The following is a 12,704-nucleotide window of genomic DNA, read 5'->3' on the forward strand; positions in this document are numbered from 1 at the left end:
AAAGGCTTGAACACTCCAGAGAACCGACGGTGTAAGAGGAATCAAAGATTACAGAGACAATCTAGCACTGTCCACAATCCTCTCAACATGACTTTATGAAAAGTTACAAAACCAGAGCGTCAGGCCCCATCTCCACATCAGGTTATACAACACATTTAACATATCAATTAAAGCACTAGCATAATGGCAAAAGGTCAGGATTCACACCATGTATCTTTTCAAGGTAAACGTTGCATGTCTTTTAAAATGTGCATAACCTGATTGAATCCTGGCCAATGACATCTTGTTAGTTCATAGACGAGAAGGTTACAGAGACAATCTAGCACAGGCCACAAACCTCTCTCTCTCACCCTGACCTTATGAAAAATATATCAACAGAAAAGTTACAAAACCAGAGTACACACATATACAGTCTAGATAGTCTGCTTCTTTTTCTTCTGTTTGATTGCAGACTGTGTCATCTTGGCCTTCTTGGCCAGTCCCTGTCCAGGTGTCTCTTCTCCTGGCTGTTTCTTATTTTTGTTCCTTTTCTTCTTTCCTTCCTCTGGTTTCCCCAAGGGGACTGTGTTGGCATCTGTTGCCCCCTGCTCAGAGACAGGCAATTGCTTCTTGCGGTTCTTTCTCTTTTTGGTCTCGGGCAGGAATCCTTTCTTCTTCTTGGGAGCGGTCGGCTCAGCCTGGTCCTCCTTGGTTTTCCTGATCCTGTCCCGTTTGGGCTTTCTGTTAAAGATGGAGCCACAAAAACATGGTATTAGAGCAGAGGTTCTCAGTGGGTCCGCAGGCCAGATCTCAAAATAAATGTTAGGAATATTCATATATATATTTTTTTAATAATGTAGTTTACAATGTATGTTCCTGGGCAACATGGGATATTGGTATCCACAAACTGCAGTTTTAAAGCTTAAATTAGTCAAAGTTCTCTCTGCCTCATGGCAAAATCTTCTCTCCGATGCCAAGAGGCAGGCATTTACAATATTCCTTCCCAGGGCCCGAGACTAGGTTCGCCTGGCCATTCACTGCCGAAGTCATAGTAAAACTCCTTGTATCTCACTCGAGTTGTTCTGAATATGACGGGGTTCCTGATTAATTCGCTATCACAAATTGGTGGCAGGTAGCTTAGCGGTTAAGAACGTTGGGTCAGTAACCAAAAGGTCGCTGGTTCGAAGCCACGAGCCGACTAGGTAAAAATAATATGTACACTTGAGCAAGGCACTTAACCCTAATTGCTCCTGTAAGACTCTGGATGTGTGTAAAAAGGGGTCCCCTGCCCCAAAAGGTTGGAGAACCCCTTGAAGGACAACTAACCAACCTGCTCTATGGGTATACTGCCACTGCAGCTCTTACCAATTATCTGAACTAGTGGAAAGTATCAACATTGCTCACATCCAACAACAACAAAAACCTGTCAAGTAGGTCTCAATAATTATATGTTGCTATGAGTATTGTTGGTACATTTCATTCCCTATGACATGACAGTGATAATGTGGCGGAGTTACTCACATGACTCCAAAGTGTTTCATGACAGCCCAGTAGGTGTCCTCCATCTGCCCCGTCTTTCTGAAGCCCAGAACCTCTCTCATGGACTGAAGAACCTTCTTGAGGGGCTCCAGAGCCACAGACAGTTTCTGTAAAACACAGGAGACAAAGGTAGGTCAAAGAACCTACAAAAATCCTCCCATGTTAGTAGGACAGGGAAATGTGGTGAAATTAGAGTTGGTTTACCTGCTGGTTGACATTTTTGACCAGGAACAGGCCAAGCTCCAGGGCTTTGACCAACTTCTCCTGGACCACCTTGTTCTTAGCGGTCTCAACTACAGTCTCCAGACTCTGAGGAGAACAACATCCACAATCATATCAGTAACGTCTAAAATCGACAGCCAAGGGAGAGAAAGATGATTTATCATCTAAGACAAACCTATAGATTGAACTGCATGAAAAACAATTGTTAGTTGAGCAGAGTTTTTTAATGTGATGTGATCTAGAGATTGATTCCTATGGTTTGCAGTTTCACACAGTGACATGTTCTCTAATGTCTAAGCTTGGGTGAGGTGTTTGATGCCTACCGCTGCCACCTGGCCCACCGCCTTCTGAAGCAGCCCTGCCCAGGGGTCGCCCGCCAACAGCTGCTGTACCTCCCTGCTCTGCAGCCCCCGCAGCACCATGGCACTAGCCTGGCTCTGTGGAACACAAAGTCAAACCCTCAATGTGCAGATGTTATTCTGCAGATCAGTGGTAGTTACCATCAGGCTGAAAGGATTATTGGCTGGTAAGAGTTAGGTTAGTCATTATTGTATTAAAAAGTGGAGTTGGTAGAAGTTGACCCATGGTTAGATGCTTATTTTTACTCCTAATTGTTGAGGTGAGGAGCCTGCTAGTCTTACTTGTTGGTGTTCTCTGATTCCTGTTGTGATGTGTTCCACTGCAGTCTCCAATAGGTTAACACACAGAACCTACACACAAACAGAAGATAATCACAGTTACATCAGCCACAAGAGGAAAAGAATGATGCATCTTCAAGTGTTTATACAGTCCCTTGAGGGCAGTGTAGATAGAATAAGAGTGTTGTTGCCGTTGTCTCACAGGGAAGCGGGTGAAGAGGTCGATGAACATCAGGCCTGACAGAGGGCTCTTCCTGCGTGTCATGAAGGAGCGCAGAGCCCCTTTAAAGATGTCAGACACCCTCTCCACGTCCACGTTACCCATGAACCTCAACTGCAGGACAAGGAGATTTCAGCATATCAACAGGTTGGTTTTACACAAGACACAATAATAGTAAATACTCAGCGTACATTCAGATTCAATCTAGTGGTTGGTTAAGGACCAACTTCTGTCACTGTAGTGAAATCTGAAAGGTAAAGAGACTTACCTCCTCAGTTGATAGAATTGTCTTGCTGTCTGCGGAGGCCCCGGGCACCCCCCCTCTCAGCACCTTGACCAGGTACAGAGATGCACTGAAGAAGTAGAGTGACACTGAGGAGTCCGAGAGCTTCTGGGCTTTGGTCATGAGTTTCTCCAGCAGGTCGTGGAGCTCCCCCTGTCTGTCACCTACGGTCTTACAGTACTGCTTGGCCCGGCATAGCTGGTTCCTGGGGGAGTAGAGGATAACGTTACTGACTGATCAGTATAGCAGAATAATACTGGAAAACTTGACATGACAATCTGTCTACTCAGACAGGAATAGATCAGTCTTCAATGCAGCTGCATCTGACAAGCTGTTCTATATAAGTAAAACAAATCCTGTCTTACATCTAATACATAGCTTGGTAGTTTGTGTTAATATGTTTTAATACCGTTAACACTATTATACATGGCTCTAATGCACCGACATTTGGGAACACAATAAAAGTATTTGATGAGTGTTTGTTTTAATGACAAGAAATCACTAAAAGTTCATGAATAAACGGTTTGAGGGTTCCATGCTCAATCAGGCACAATGTACTCATATGAGTCACTTGTGAGAGAAATGTTCAGCTGCCCCTTTAAGTTAGTTAGAGGTAGTAGTCGTGACCAAAAGTTTTGAGAATGACAAATATTAATTTTCAAAGTCTGCTGCCTCCGTTTGTATGATGGCAATTTGCATATACTCCAGAATGTTATGAAGAGTGATCAGATGAATTGCAAAGTCCCTCTTTGCCATGCAAATGAACTGAATACCCCAAAAACATTTCCACTGCATTTCAGCCCTGCCACAAAAGGACCAGCTGACATCATGTCAGTGATTCTCTCGTTAACATAGGTGTGAGTGTTGACGAGGAGAAGGCTGGAGATCTTGCTGTCGTGCTGAGTGAGTTTGAATAACAGACTGGAAGCTTCAAAAGGAGAGTGGTGCTTGGAATCATTGTTCTTCCTCTGTCAACCATGGTTTCCTGCAAGGAAACACGTGCCTTCATCATTGCTTTGCACAAAAGGGCTTCACAGGCAAGGATATTGCTGCCAGTAAGATTGCACTTAAAATCAACCATTTATCGGATCATCAAGAACTTCCAAGGAGAGCGGTTCAATTGTTGTGAAGAAGGCTTCAAGGCACCCAAGAAAGTCCAGCAAGCGCCAGGACCGTCTCCTAAAGTTGATTCAGCTGCGGGATCGGCGCACCACCAGTACAGAGCTTGCTCGGGAATGGCAGCAGGCAGGTGTGAGTGCATCTGCATGCACAGTGAGGCGAAGACTTTTGGAGGATGGCCTGGTGTCAAGAAGGGCAGCAAAGAAGCCACTTCTCTCCAGGAAAAACATCAGGGACAGACTGATAATTCTGCAAAAGGTACAGCGATTGGACTGCTGAGGACTGGGGTAAAGTCATTTTCTCTGAGAATCCCTTTCCGATTGTTTGGGGCATCCGGAAAAAAGCTTGTCCGGAGAAGACAAGGTGAGCGCTACCATCAGTCCTGTGTCATGCCAACAGTAAAGCATCCTGAGACCATTCATGTGTGGGGTTGCTTCTCAGCCAAGGGAGTAGGCTCACTCACAATTTTGCCTAAGAACACAGCCATGAATAAAGAATGGTACCAACACATCCTCCGAGAGCAACTTCTCCAACCATCCAGGAACAGTTTGGTGACGAACAATGCCTTCTACAGCATGATGGAGCACCTTGCCATAAGGCAAAAGTGATAACTAAGTGGCTCGGGGAACAAAATATCGATATTTTGGGTCCATGGCCAGGAAACTCCAGACCTTAAATTCCATTGAGAACTTGTGGTCAATCCTCAAGAGGCGGGTGGACAAACAAAAAAAACACAAATTCTGACAAACTCCAAGCATTGATTATGCAAGAATGGGCTGCCATCAGTCAGGATGTGAACCAGAAGTTAATTGACAACATGCCAGGGCGGATTGCAGAGGTCTTGAAAAAGGTCAACACTGCATATATTGACTCTTTGCATCAACTTCATGTAATTGTCAATAAAAGCCTTTGACACGTATGAAATGTTTGTAATTATACTTCAGTATTCCATAGTAACATCTGACAAGCAGCAAACTTGGCGGAAATTAATATTTGTGTCATTCTCAAAACTTTTGCCCACGACTGTATATAGGGATGCGGTGCCATTTGGGACAAGAGGAGTGATTGGAAGCTATGGATCCACTTGCATTGTTCTCTAGCGTATGTTACTGTATCTGTAGCCTTTCAGTCATTGTGCTAACACTAGTTTGCATTGGCTCGCAAAACTACCTTTAACTTGCTGATAGGACATATCTAACATCACACTCTGAACTCTTGTTTGATATCATTTTTTGTATGACGAGTAGGGATGCATTCTGTACTCAGTCAATGATTTTGATATGCAGGATTCATCTACATTATGACTTAACCAAATTTCCACGATCAACAATTGGCGGCATCTCCATGTACATATTGTTGTTTTGGCTCTGTACTCCAGCACTTTGGATGTGAAATGATACAAGTGCAGACTCTCAGCTTTAATTCGAGGGTATTTTAATCCAGATCAGGTGAACCGTTTAGAAATTACAGCACTTTTTGTACATAGTATTGGGCCAATTTCATTTGTGTATTAAAGTAGTCTAAAGTGTAATATTCAGTCACATTCCTAGCAGGCAATGATTACATCAAGCTTGTGACTCTACAAACTTGTTGGATGCATTTGGTTTGGTTGTGTTAGACTATTTTGTGCACAATAGAAATGAATGGTAAATAATGTATTGTCATTGGAGTCACTTCAATTGTAAATAAGAACATGATTGTAAACACTTCTATATTAAATGCACATGCTACCATGACTGCGGATAGTCCTGAAAGAAACGTGAATAAGGATGAGTGAGAAAGTTAGACGCACAAATATCATACCCCCTCAAAAATCCTAACCTCCCCTGTTGTTGCAATGGTGAGACGTTAGCATGTCTGGGGGGGTGACATGTGCGCGTCTAACGTTCTCACTTATTGTATCATTTCAAATCCAAAGTGCTGGAGTACAGAGCCAAAAAAATATATATTCACTGTCCCAACAATTACGGAGGGCACTGTATAAAAAAAAGTATGAGTTATGTGGTATCGACACTGGGAGGCTGCTCTCTGATCCCATGTACCATCTCCTGTCATTGAGCAATGCACTTAACCCCCCACAAAGTAGAACACCTGCNTGTGGTATCGACACTGGGAGGCTGCTCTCTGATCCCATGTACCATCTCCTGTCATTGAGCAATGCACTTAACCCCCCACAAAGTAGAACACCTGCTAGGCAACTGTATGAAACATGTGGTCAGCCCTCAGTGTGGAGAGCTACTGGGTGTTCAGGCTCTTGATCAAGCCCTTTAATAAGGTCTGGTTGAGCAGTTCATTTCTAAACTGTGAGGGGGACAGGAATAAAAAGCTGCACAACCATTAGTTCTCCTGGAGGATTGACCGCCCTTGATGTATAACACTGCAACATTACAAATAAGTTGCCTTTTGAAATAATTTGCTCATTCAAAATATCAAAAGATGAAATGGCTATGGTAGGCCCACACATCTTCAGGAAATGAACCTTTTCTAGTTCAGTCATTTATCTTAGCTACATTAGAAGTGTTTACTTTGCAGGCTGATTGTGTTACAATGTCTCATACATTGGATGCTCAAATCAACTGGATCTATAAAACAAGTTGAAGCCACATAATCAAAAGGCAACATCTAATATTTGTTTCTACAATTAAATGTTCATGATTAGATTCACAGCGATTGAACCCAATCCCAACTAATACCATGGTAACGTGAAGTTAGTTTCGTCAAAAATAATAATTTAAATTAGTCATATGAAATGTTTAAAAAAGTAAATCAACTTTGTATGGCCTTATTTGCGAGAGTCGGTGGAACGTTTTTTGTAACATCAATACATGCTAAAAATAGCTTAACAGTTAACTAGAGGGTACAATATGTTTTGAATTGGCTACCTAGTTAATCTGTTCTCTATCATAGTTTATAGGCCTACCTGCTAACGCAATGTCCGACTGTCTCTCTGTCCTTGAGCAACGGCCCACTCGTCTTGCACTATGCAGGTGATGTGCGCAAACACAGATGCACTAGTGACATTCCGATCCTGGCTGATATGCTGATTTATATTTGATAAAATTGCCTATAGAAATTACATGATAAAAAATGATAGTAGTGGCTGTGTGTCTAATGGCACTAGCATGCCGTACTTGAAGATGTCTGCGGCCTTGCGGAGGAAGTCCTGCTCCTGCTGGTCGCTCTCAGAGCTCATGCCGCTCTCGATGACGCTGAGCAGGGGCTCCACCATGCCCAGCACCAGGGGGCTGCTGCCCTGCCTGGCCAGGAACACCTCCACCAGGTCCAGCACCTGGAACACAGCAAAGAACCAGGGGCAGCGCTCCATGAACATAGGGGGGGACCAGCACCAGAAGAACAAGAGGCAGTGTTAGAAATAGCACTGCTCGTAGCTAGTGTAACAGTTATTAGTATGTGCCCTGAAGCCAGCAACTAGATGGAGCATTGGAAACATCACACCATCCACTCATAGAACTCATCTCTCTATCCAAACAGATGAGACAGAAATAGACCTTGATCTTGAAGTCTCTGACGAGGGTATTTTCCTTTTTTAGCTTGTCCTTCTCATCCTTCTTAGCCTGCATCTTCTTCTTCTGTTCAAGGAACAGCGCTGCGATGCTGCCGTCCAGCTTCATCATGGCTTCATCGTCCAGTTCGTCGTCATCGCTGCCATCCTCTTCTGTGGCCTGTGACGGGCAAAAAGAAAGACCCAATCCAGTTAATGTCTAGAATACCCCGGCGCTGTGTATCAATGTCCTTTCTTTTGAATCCTCCACTTTACTGAATGAGAATTTCAACCTTGAAACCACTAGAAACTTATCCAGAGACTTACTACAAAATGCATTAAAAAAAAATGAAGGCTAATAACAACCACTTCTTGAGCACTACAAGTGATACCTTAGAGTTACCAGTAAATACAAACCCAGAGGTAGAACAGAATATCAATCACAGGAATGACACCTACCAGACCACCTTGGTTCTGTAGGACCTTCATTAGCTCAATGCGGAAGTTCTGATCCACCTCGCCCCCTTCCTCCATGGCCTCATCTTCACCCTCAGAGTCGTCGTCTGATGCATCCGAGTGTTCCTCCTTCTGAGGAAGCAAGTAATACATATATTTAGGATATAAAATATAAGCAATCACTCTTATGGGATGCATTTTAAATGAAGAATATATTTAAGCAATAAGGSSSGGGGGGGGGGGGGGGGGTATACACAGATAAGGGTTGTTCTTAGGCACGACGTGGAGTGCCTGGATACAACCCTTAGCCATGGTATATTGACCATATACTACAAACCCCCGAGGTGTCTTATTGCTTAAATATATCCTTCATTTAAAATACATTCATAAACTAGTCTAGAGGTCGACCGATTAATCGGCCCTAATTTTTCATAACAATCGGTAATCAGCATTGTTGGACGCCGATTACATTGCAATCCACAAGGAGACTGCGTGGCAAGCTGACCACCTGTTACGCGAGTGCAGCATCAAAAGGACCTGGTGGCTGCAAGGAGCCAAGGTAAGTTGCTAGCTAGCATTAAACTTAGGGGGAAAAATCCATCAACCATGTGTAGTTAACGAGTGATTATGTTATTACTAGCGTGTCCTGCGTTGCATATAATAAATGCGGTGCCTGTTAATTTATCATCGAATCACAGCCTACTTCGCCAAACGGGTGATTTAACAAAAAGCGCATTCACGAAAAAAGCACAGTCGTTGCACCAATGTACCTAACCATAAACATCAATGCCTTTCTTAAAATCAATATACAAGTATATATTTTTTTTTAAACCTGCATATTTAGTTAAAAGAAATTTATGTTAGCAGGCAATATTAACTAGGGAAATTGTGTCACTTCTCTTGCGTTCAGTGCAAGCAATTTGGGCCGCCTGGCTTGTTGTGAACTGTGTGAAGACCATTTCTTCCTAACATTTGCATTATTTAAACCAAATTGAACATTTTTCATTATTTATTTGAGACTAAATTTATTTTATATTAAGTTAAAATAAGTGTTCATTCAGTATTGTTGTAATTGTCAGTATTACAACAAAAAATGTTTTCATTTTATTTATTATATATATTTTTAAGTCGGACGATTAATTGGTATCGGCTTTCTTTGGTCCTCCAATAAATCGGTATCGGTGTTGAAAAATCAGTCGACATCTAAACTAGTCACCAACGTAATTAGAACAGTAAACAAGTCATGTGTCATACCACAGCTTTCAACCAATCAGCATTCAGGGCTCAAACTACCCGGTTCATAATAATATTTAGAATACTTTTGTGGACATGATCAGGTGTGAAACTACTGATCTGACCTCGATCTCTCCTTCATCCTCCTCTCCTTTCTTTTTAATGTCCTTCTTCTTTATTTTGTCTGAGTCTTGATCATCCGTTACCACGACGGCACTGTCCTCCTCATCTTTATCTGGGTCCAGAACCTAAATACACAATGCCTCTAATTAATGGACATTCCTGTAATATATCCACAAGCACTTTTACAAATCAACTAAAGTTTTACCATCAGTGAACACAATGTATTATTTGAATGTAACATATCAAAACTACAGCTCTGCAACAGTAAAGTATTCTTTAGTCTCTTTTAGTCTACACTTACATCCAAGATGGCGGTGAGGGCTCTGGCGGTGACGTGGGGACAGATGTTGGCGAAGACAGTCCGGCAGACGTGGCGAATGTGTCTACTGGGCTGGGACAGGAGTGAGAGCAGGATGTCCACTACAACCTCAGCCCAGTGGGGCTCCTCCTCTCCTCCTGCAGAACCTGGATCAATGGAGGACATGTGGTTACAGAGACATCACACCAAGGGCTACCACATTAAACATAGAGGGCGGTATTTATCAAACCTTACGGTCACTGTAAACCTGTGAAAGAGTATGGAGGGGAACTAGATAAATAGATTGTTCAATTTATGAGAGTACTTCCTTCCCTGTCACAGATGAAGACCGGGGTGGATTGTAAAGTTTGTTGGCTCTGACACATGGCATACGGATGGATGTGGTCTTACCTGTTGCCTTCTTCTTGGACTTCTTTTCGTGGGCTTTCTCCATGCAGTTCTGCAGATCCTGCATCAGGTCCACCAAATCCTCTGGAGCCTTTACGGTACAAGCAAACACGTATACAGAAATGTGTGGGGAAAGAACAAGGTACAATTATGTATCTACAAAAAAAAAATTATCTAAAATGTCCATAATACTTTAACAATTATTTTTCTTCCCTCATTTGTTAGTTAATTGCTTACCTTGAACAGGTGAATGCCAACCAGCAGGAAGAGTTGTTGGAATGCAGAGGTCTCTGGAGTCTGGCCTTTCTTAGATTTCTTCATTAGAGTCCTTACTGACGCCAGCATACTAGATATCATAACAACAGGTTCACTACTGGCTTACATTTCTTACACCAACCTTTAAATCCCCCATCTCTACATGGTCCATACCTGTCCCAGGTCTGTCTCTGCTCAGGGCTGAAGGGCTGGGTGCTCTGGGCATACTTTGGCTGGTTGAGCAGGGTGTCGGCATACTGCACGAGGCAGTAGATCCACATGGAGCCGTCACCCGTCACACCCTGCACATGCCTCTGGTTGCGGGCCGCCACCTCGGGGGAGTCACCCAGCAAAGGCAGGTGGTTCATGTGCTGCAGGAGTCTGAAGGAGTTGGGAGGTTAGAGACGTGTTGATAGGGTGTGCAGAGTAACATAAATTAACTCATGCTGTGGCTTTTCATGTAATTTCCCCTTTAAAACCATACATGTTTAAAAGTTAAGTGACTATTCCAGCCATGCTCTTCATATTGGACTACCCCACAGCTTGTGTTTGGTAAAGTGATAGTGTAATGTGTTATTTCACCCAAAGAAGGAGTTGATGACGACGACTCTGGTCTTCTCATCCAGGGGCACTGACAGAGTGGCTTCTGTCTCAGGTATGTCTGGGGTAGCTTTCTTAGCATTAAAGAATGCGTGGAAAAAGACAAACCTGGTGCAATAGAGGATAAAATAATGGCTTAGCATCTATTAGGGATGTGCATCTTTCCCTTTCAAGACGATTTGATAAATGGGCTCCGATACGTTTTAGTTTGAAACAATTCAATGCACCAACATTTGTTGCATAAACACATTCATTTTTCAATCTGATGCTGATGGAGCTGGGCCTCTCTAAGCCCAATCTGCCTGAGCTGTGTGTGTATATGGTGTCTGTACTATGTAGGCACCTGAGCTGAGCCATAAGGGAGACTAGGTATCTACCACCCCACTACCAGATTGGGGGAGGGATGTAGCCTGTGTTTTGTCTCCGCACTTTAGTTCTGAAATCACCATCACCCACTAATTAGCTTGTCATTTTTGCAGATTACAGTAAGTGTTTGCGTTAGTAATGTATCAATATGTATTGTTTACAAATTCGCTATGAACAATGAATATATAGAACAATTTTGGATTTGTGTTGAGATAGCACATTTCAGCAGTAGGCTGAATTAATTGAGGAAAACTCAATTTATGAACGGCCTTTTTCGCAATTCACAACAACATCATTGGCGATCAAAGATTGTTACTCTTATCATTACTAAATATCAGTTTCATTTGCTGTGAAATCTTTACATAGTGAGGCAGCCAAGCCAACGTGGTGGTGCAGCACCCCTCTTGTTTGAGGAGAACCCTGGCATAGTGACCATACTACATTTGGATCCGGTTGGGGTCCGCAGACCAATGCACTTGTCTTAAACATTTGAATCGGGAAACGGTGAGTATCGGCGAATCGCTACATTACGAATATAAACTGCCCTTAAGAATACATTGGTTGTAGTGATATAAATGTTAAGATTATTACGTACATCCAACTTGGCACAGGAAAAAGATAACCCTTTGCTGCTCTCACAAGTGATACCACCAAGGCATTATTTAAAATCACTTGGAGGAGCAGCAAACAGTCAGTGACATGATGTTTTCCCTGCAGTGAGATCTCTCACCTAGCTACATCCATCACTAGATCCTCCTCTCTCTTCAGCTGGTTGTTCTCCACGATGGAGGTGAGGCGCGGAATGATCCATTTCCTCAGACGGAATATACAGTTCTCTCTCCTAAGGATAGAGACAGTCAGCAATTCATTGGAAAGGCATATATTAATAGTTCTATGACATGCTATAAGGGTTCTACTCACTGGACCCCGCCCTCCTGGTTCTCCTTCTGCCTGCGGGTGCTGAAGTCCAGGCAGCTGTCCAGCTGGGGGTTGAGGAACATGTCTTTGAGCCAGTCCACGTAGCTCTGCAGGGCGGTGGGCCGCAGGTGCTGCACAACCCTCCAAAAGGAGGGCACCACGGGGTAGCCCTGGTTGGTGAGCAGGGAGAAGGCCACCACCACCGCCAGCTGCTTCTCCGGTTCATCGCAGCCCTGCAGGAAGTCGCCCACGTACGTCTCCATCTCGGGGGCAAACTTGAAGCGGTCTGGGAGCTGAGGGGGCGAGGTGAGCGCATACTTGTAAGTCATTATATTAAAAACTAACTTTTTGGATAAGTGAGCATCTTGCTACACATGTTCTGTGACTAAGACGCCTGCAGCATTACTATGTATTTCTATGACCTGGTGCAGTCGTGAGTCAGACATTTGTCGGGAGTCAGACATTTGACGGGAGTCAGACATTTGACGGGAGTCAGACATTTGACGGGAGTCAGACATTTGACGGGAGTCAGACATTTGACGGGA

The 12,704-nt window shown here is 43.4% G+C and overlaps 1 protein-coding gene across 1 annotated transcript in view; it reads right to left on the minus strand.

Moving 5' to 3' along the window:
• Window positions 1-65: 65 nt before the first annotated feature.
• Window positions 66-12,704, minus strand: part of mybbp1a (MYB binding protein (P160) 1a) — a 19,509-nt gene continuing 6,870 nt past the window's right edge. Inside the window, exons 9-26 of the mRNA XM_023969173.2 lie at window positions 12,163-12,452; window positions 11,972-12,082; window positions 10,858-10,983; window positions 10,450-10,656; window positions 10,258-10,366; window positions 10,024-10,111; window positions 9,616-9,779; window positions 9,317-9,439; window positions 7,962-8,090; window positions 7,510-7,683; window positions 7,132-7,289; window positions 2,867-3,086; window positions 2,581-2,712; window positions 2,382-2,450; window positions 2,064-2,177; window positions 1,723-1,827; window positions 1,501-1,625; window positions 66-720 (exon numbers count right to left, since the gene is read on the minus strand). Coding sequence (XP_023824941.1) covers window positions 414-720; window positions 1,501-1,625; window positions 1,723-1,827; window positions 2,064-2,177; window positions 2,382-2,450; window positions 2,581-2,712; window positions 2,867-3,086; window positions 7,132-7,289; window positions 7,510-7,683; window positions 7,962-8,090; window positions 9,317-9,439; window positions 9,616-9,779; window positions 10,024-10,111; window positions 10,258-10,366; window positions 10,450-10,656; window positions 10,858-10,983; window positions 11,972-12,082; window positions 12,163-12,452 — 2,751 coding nt within the window. The 3' untranslated portion in view covers window positions 66-413. The remainder of the gene's footprint in view (window positions 721-1,500; window positions 1,626-1,722; window positions 1,828-2,063; window positions 2,178-2,381; window positions 2,451-2,580; window positions 2,713-2,866; window positions 3,087-7,131; window positions 7,290-7,509; window positions 7,684-7,961; window positions 8,091-9,316; window positions 9,440-9,615; window positions 9,780-10,023; window positions 10,112-10,257; window positions 10,367-10,449; window positions 10,657-10,857; window positions 10,984-11,971; window positions 12,083-12,162; window positions 12,453-12,704) is intronic.

The sequence above is a fragment of the Salvelinus sp. IW2-2015 genome, linkage group LG23 (genome assembly GCF_002910315.2).
Source record: "Salvelinus sp. IW2-2015 linkage group LG23, ASM291031v2, whole genome shotgun sequence".
Classification (NCBI taxonomy): domain Eukaryota; kingdom Metazoa; phylum Chordata; class Actinopteri; order Salmoniformes; family Salmonidae; genus Salvelinus; species Salvelinus sp. IW2-2015.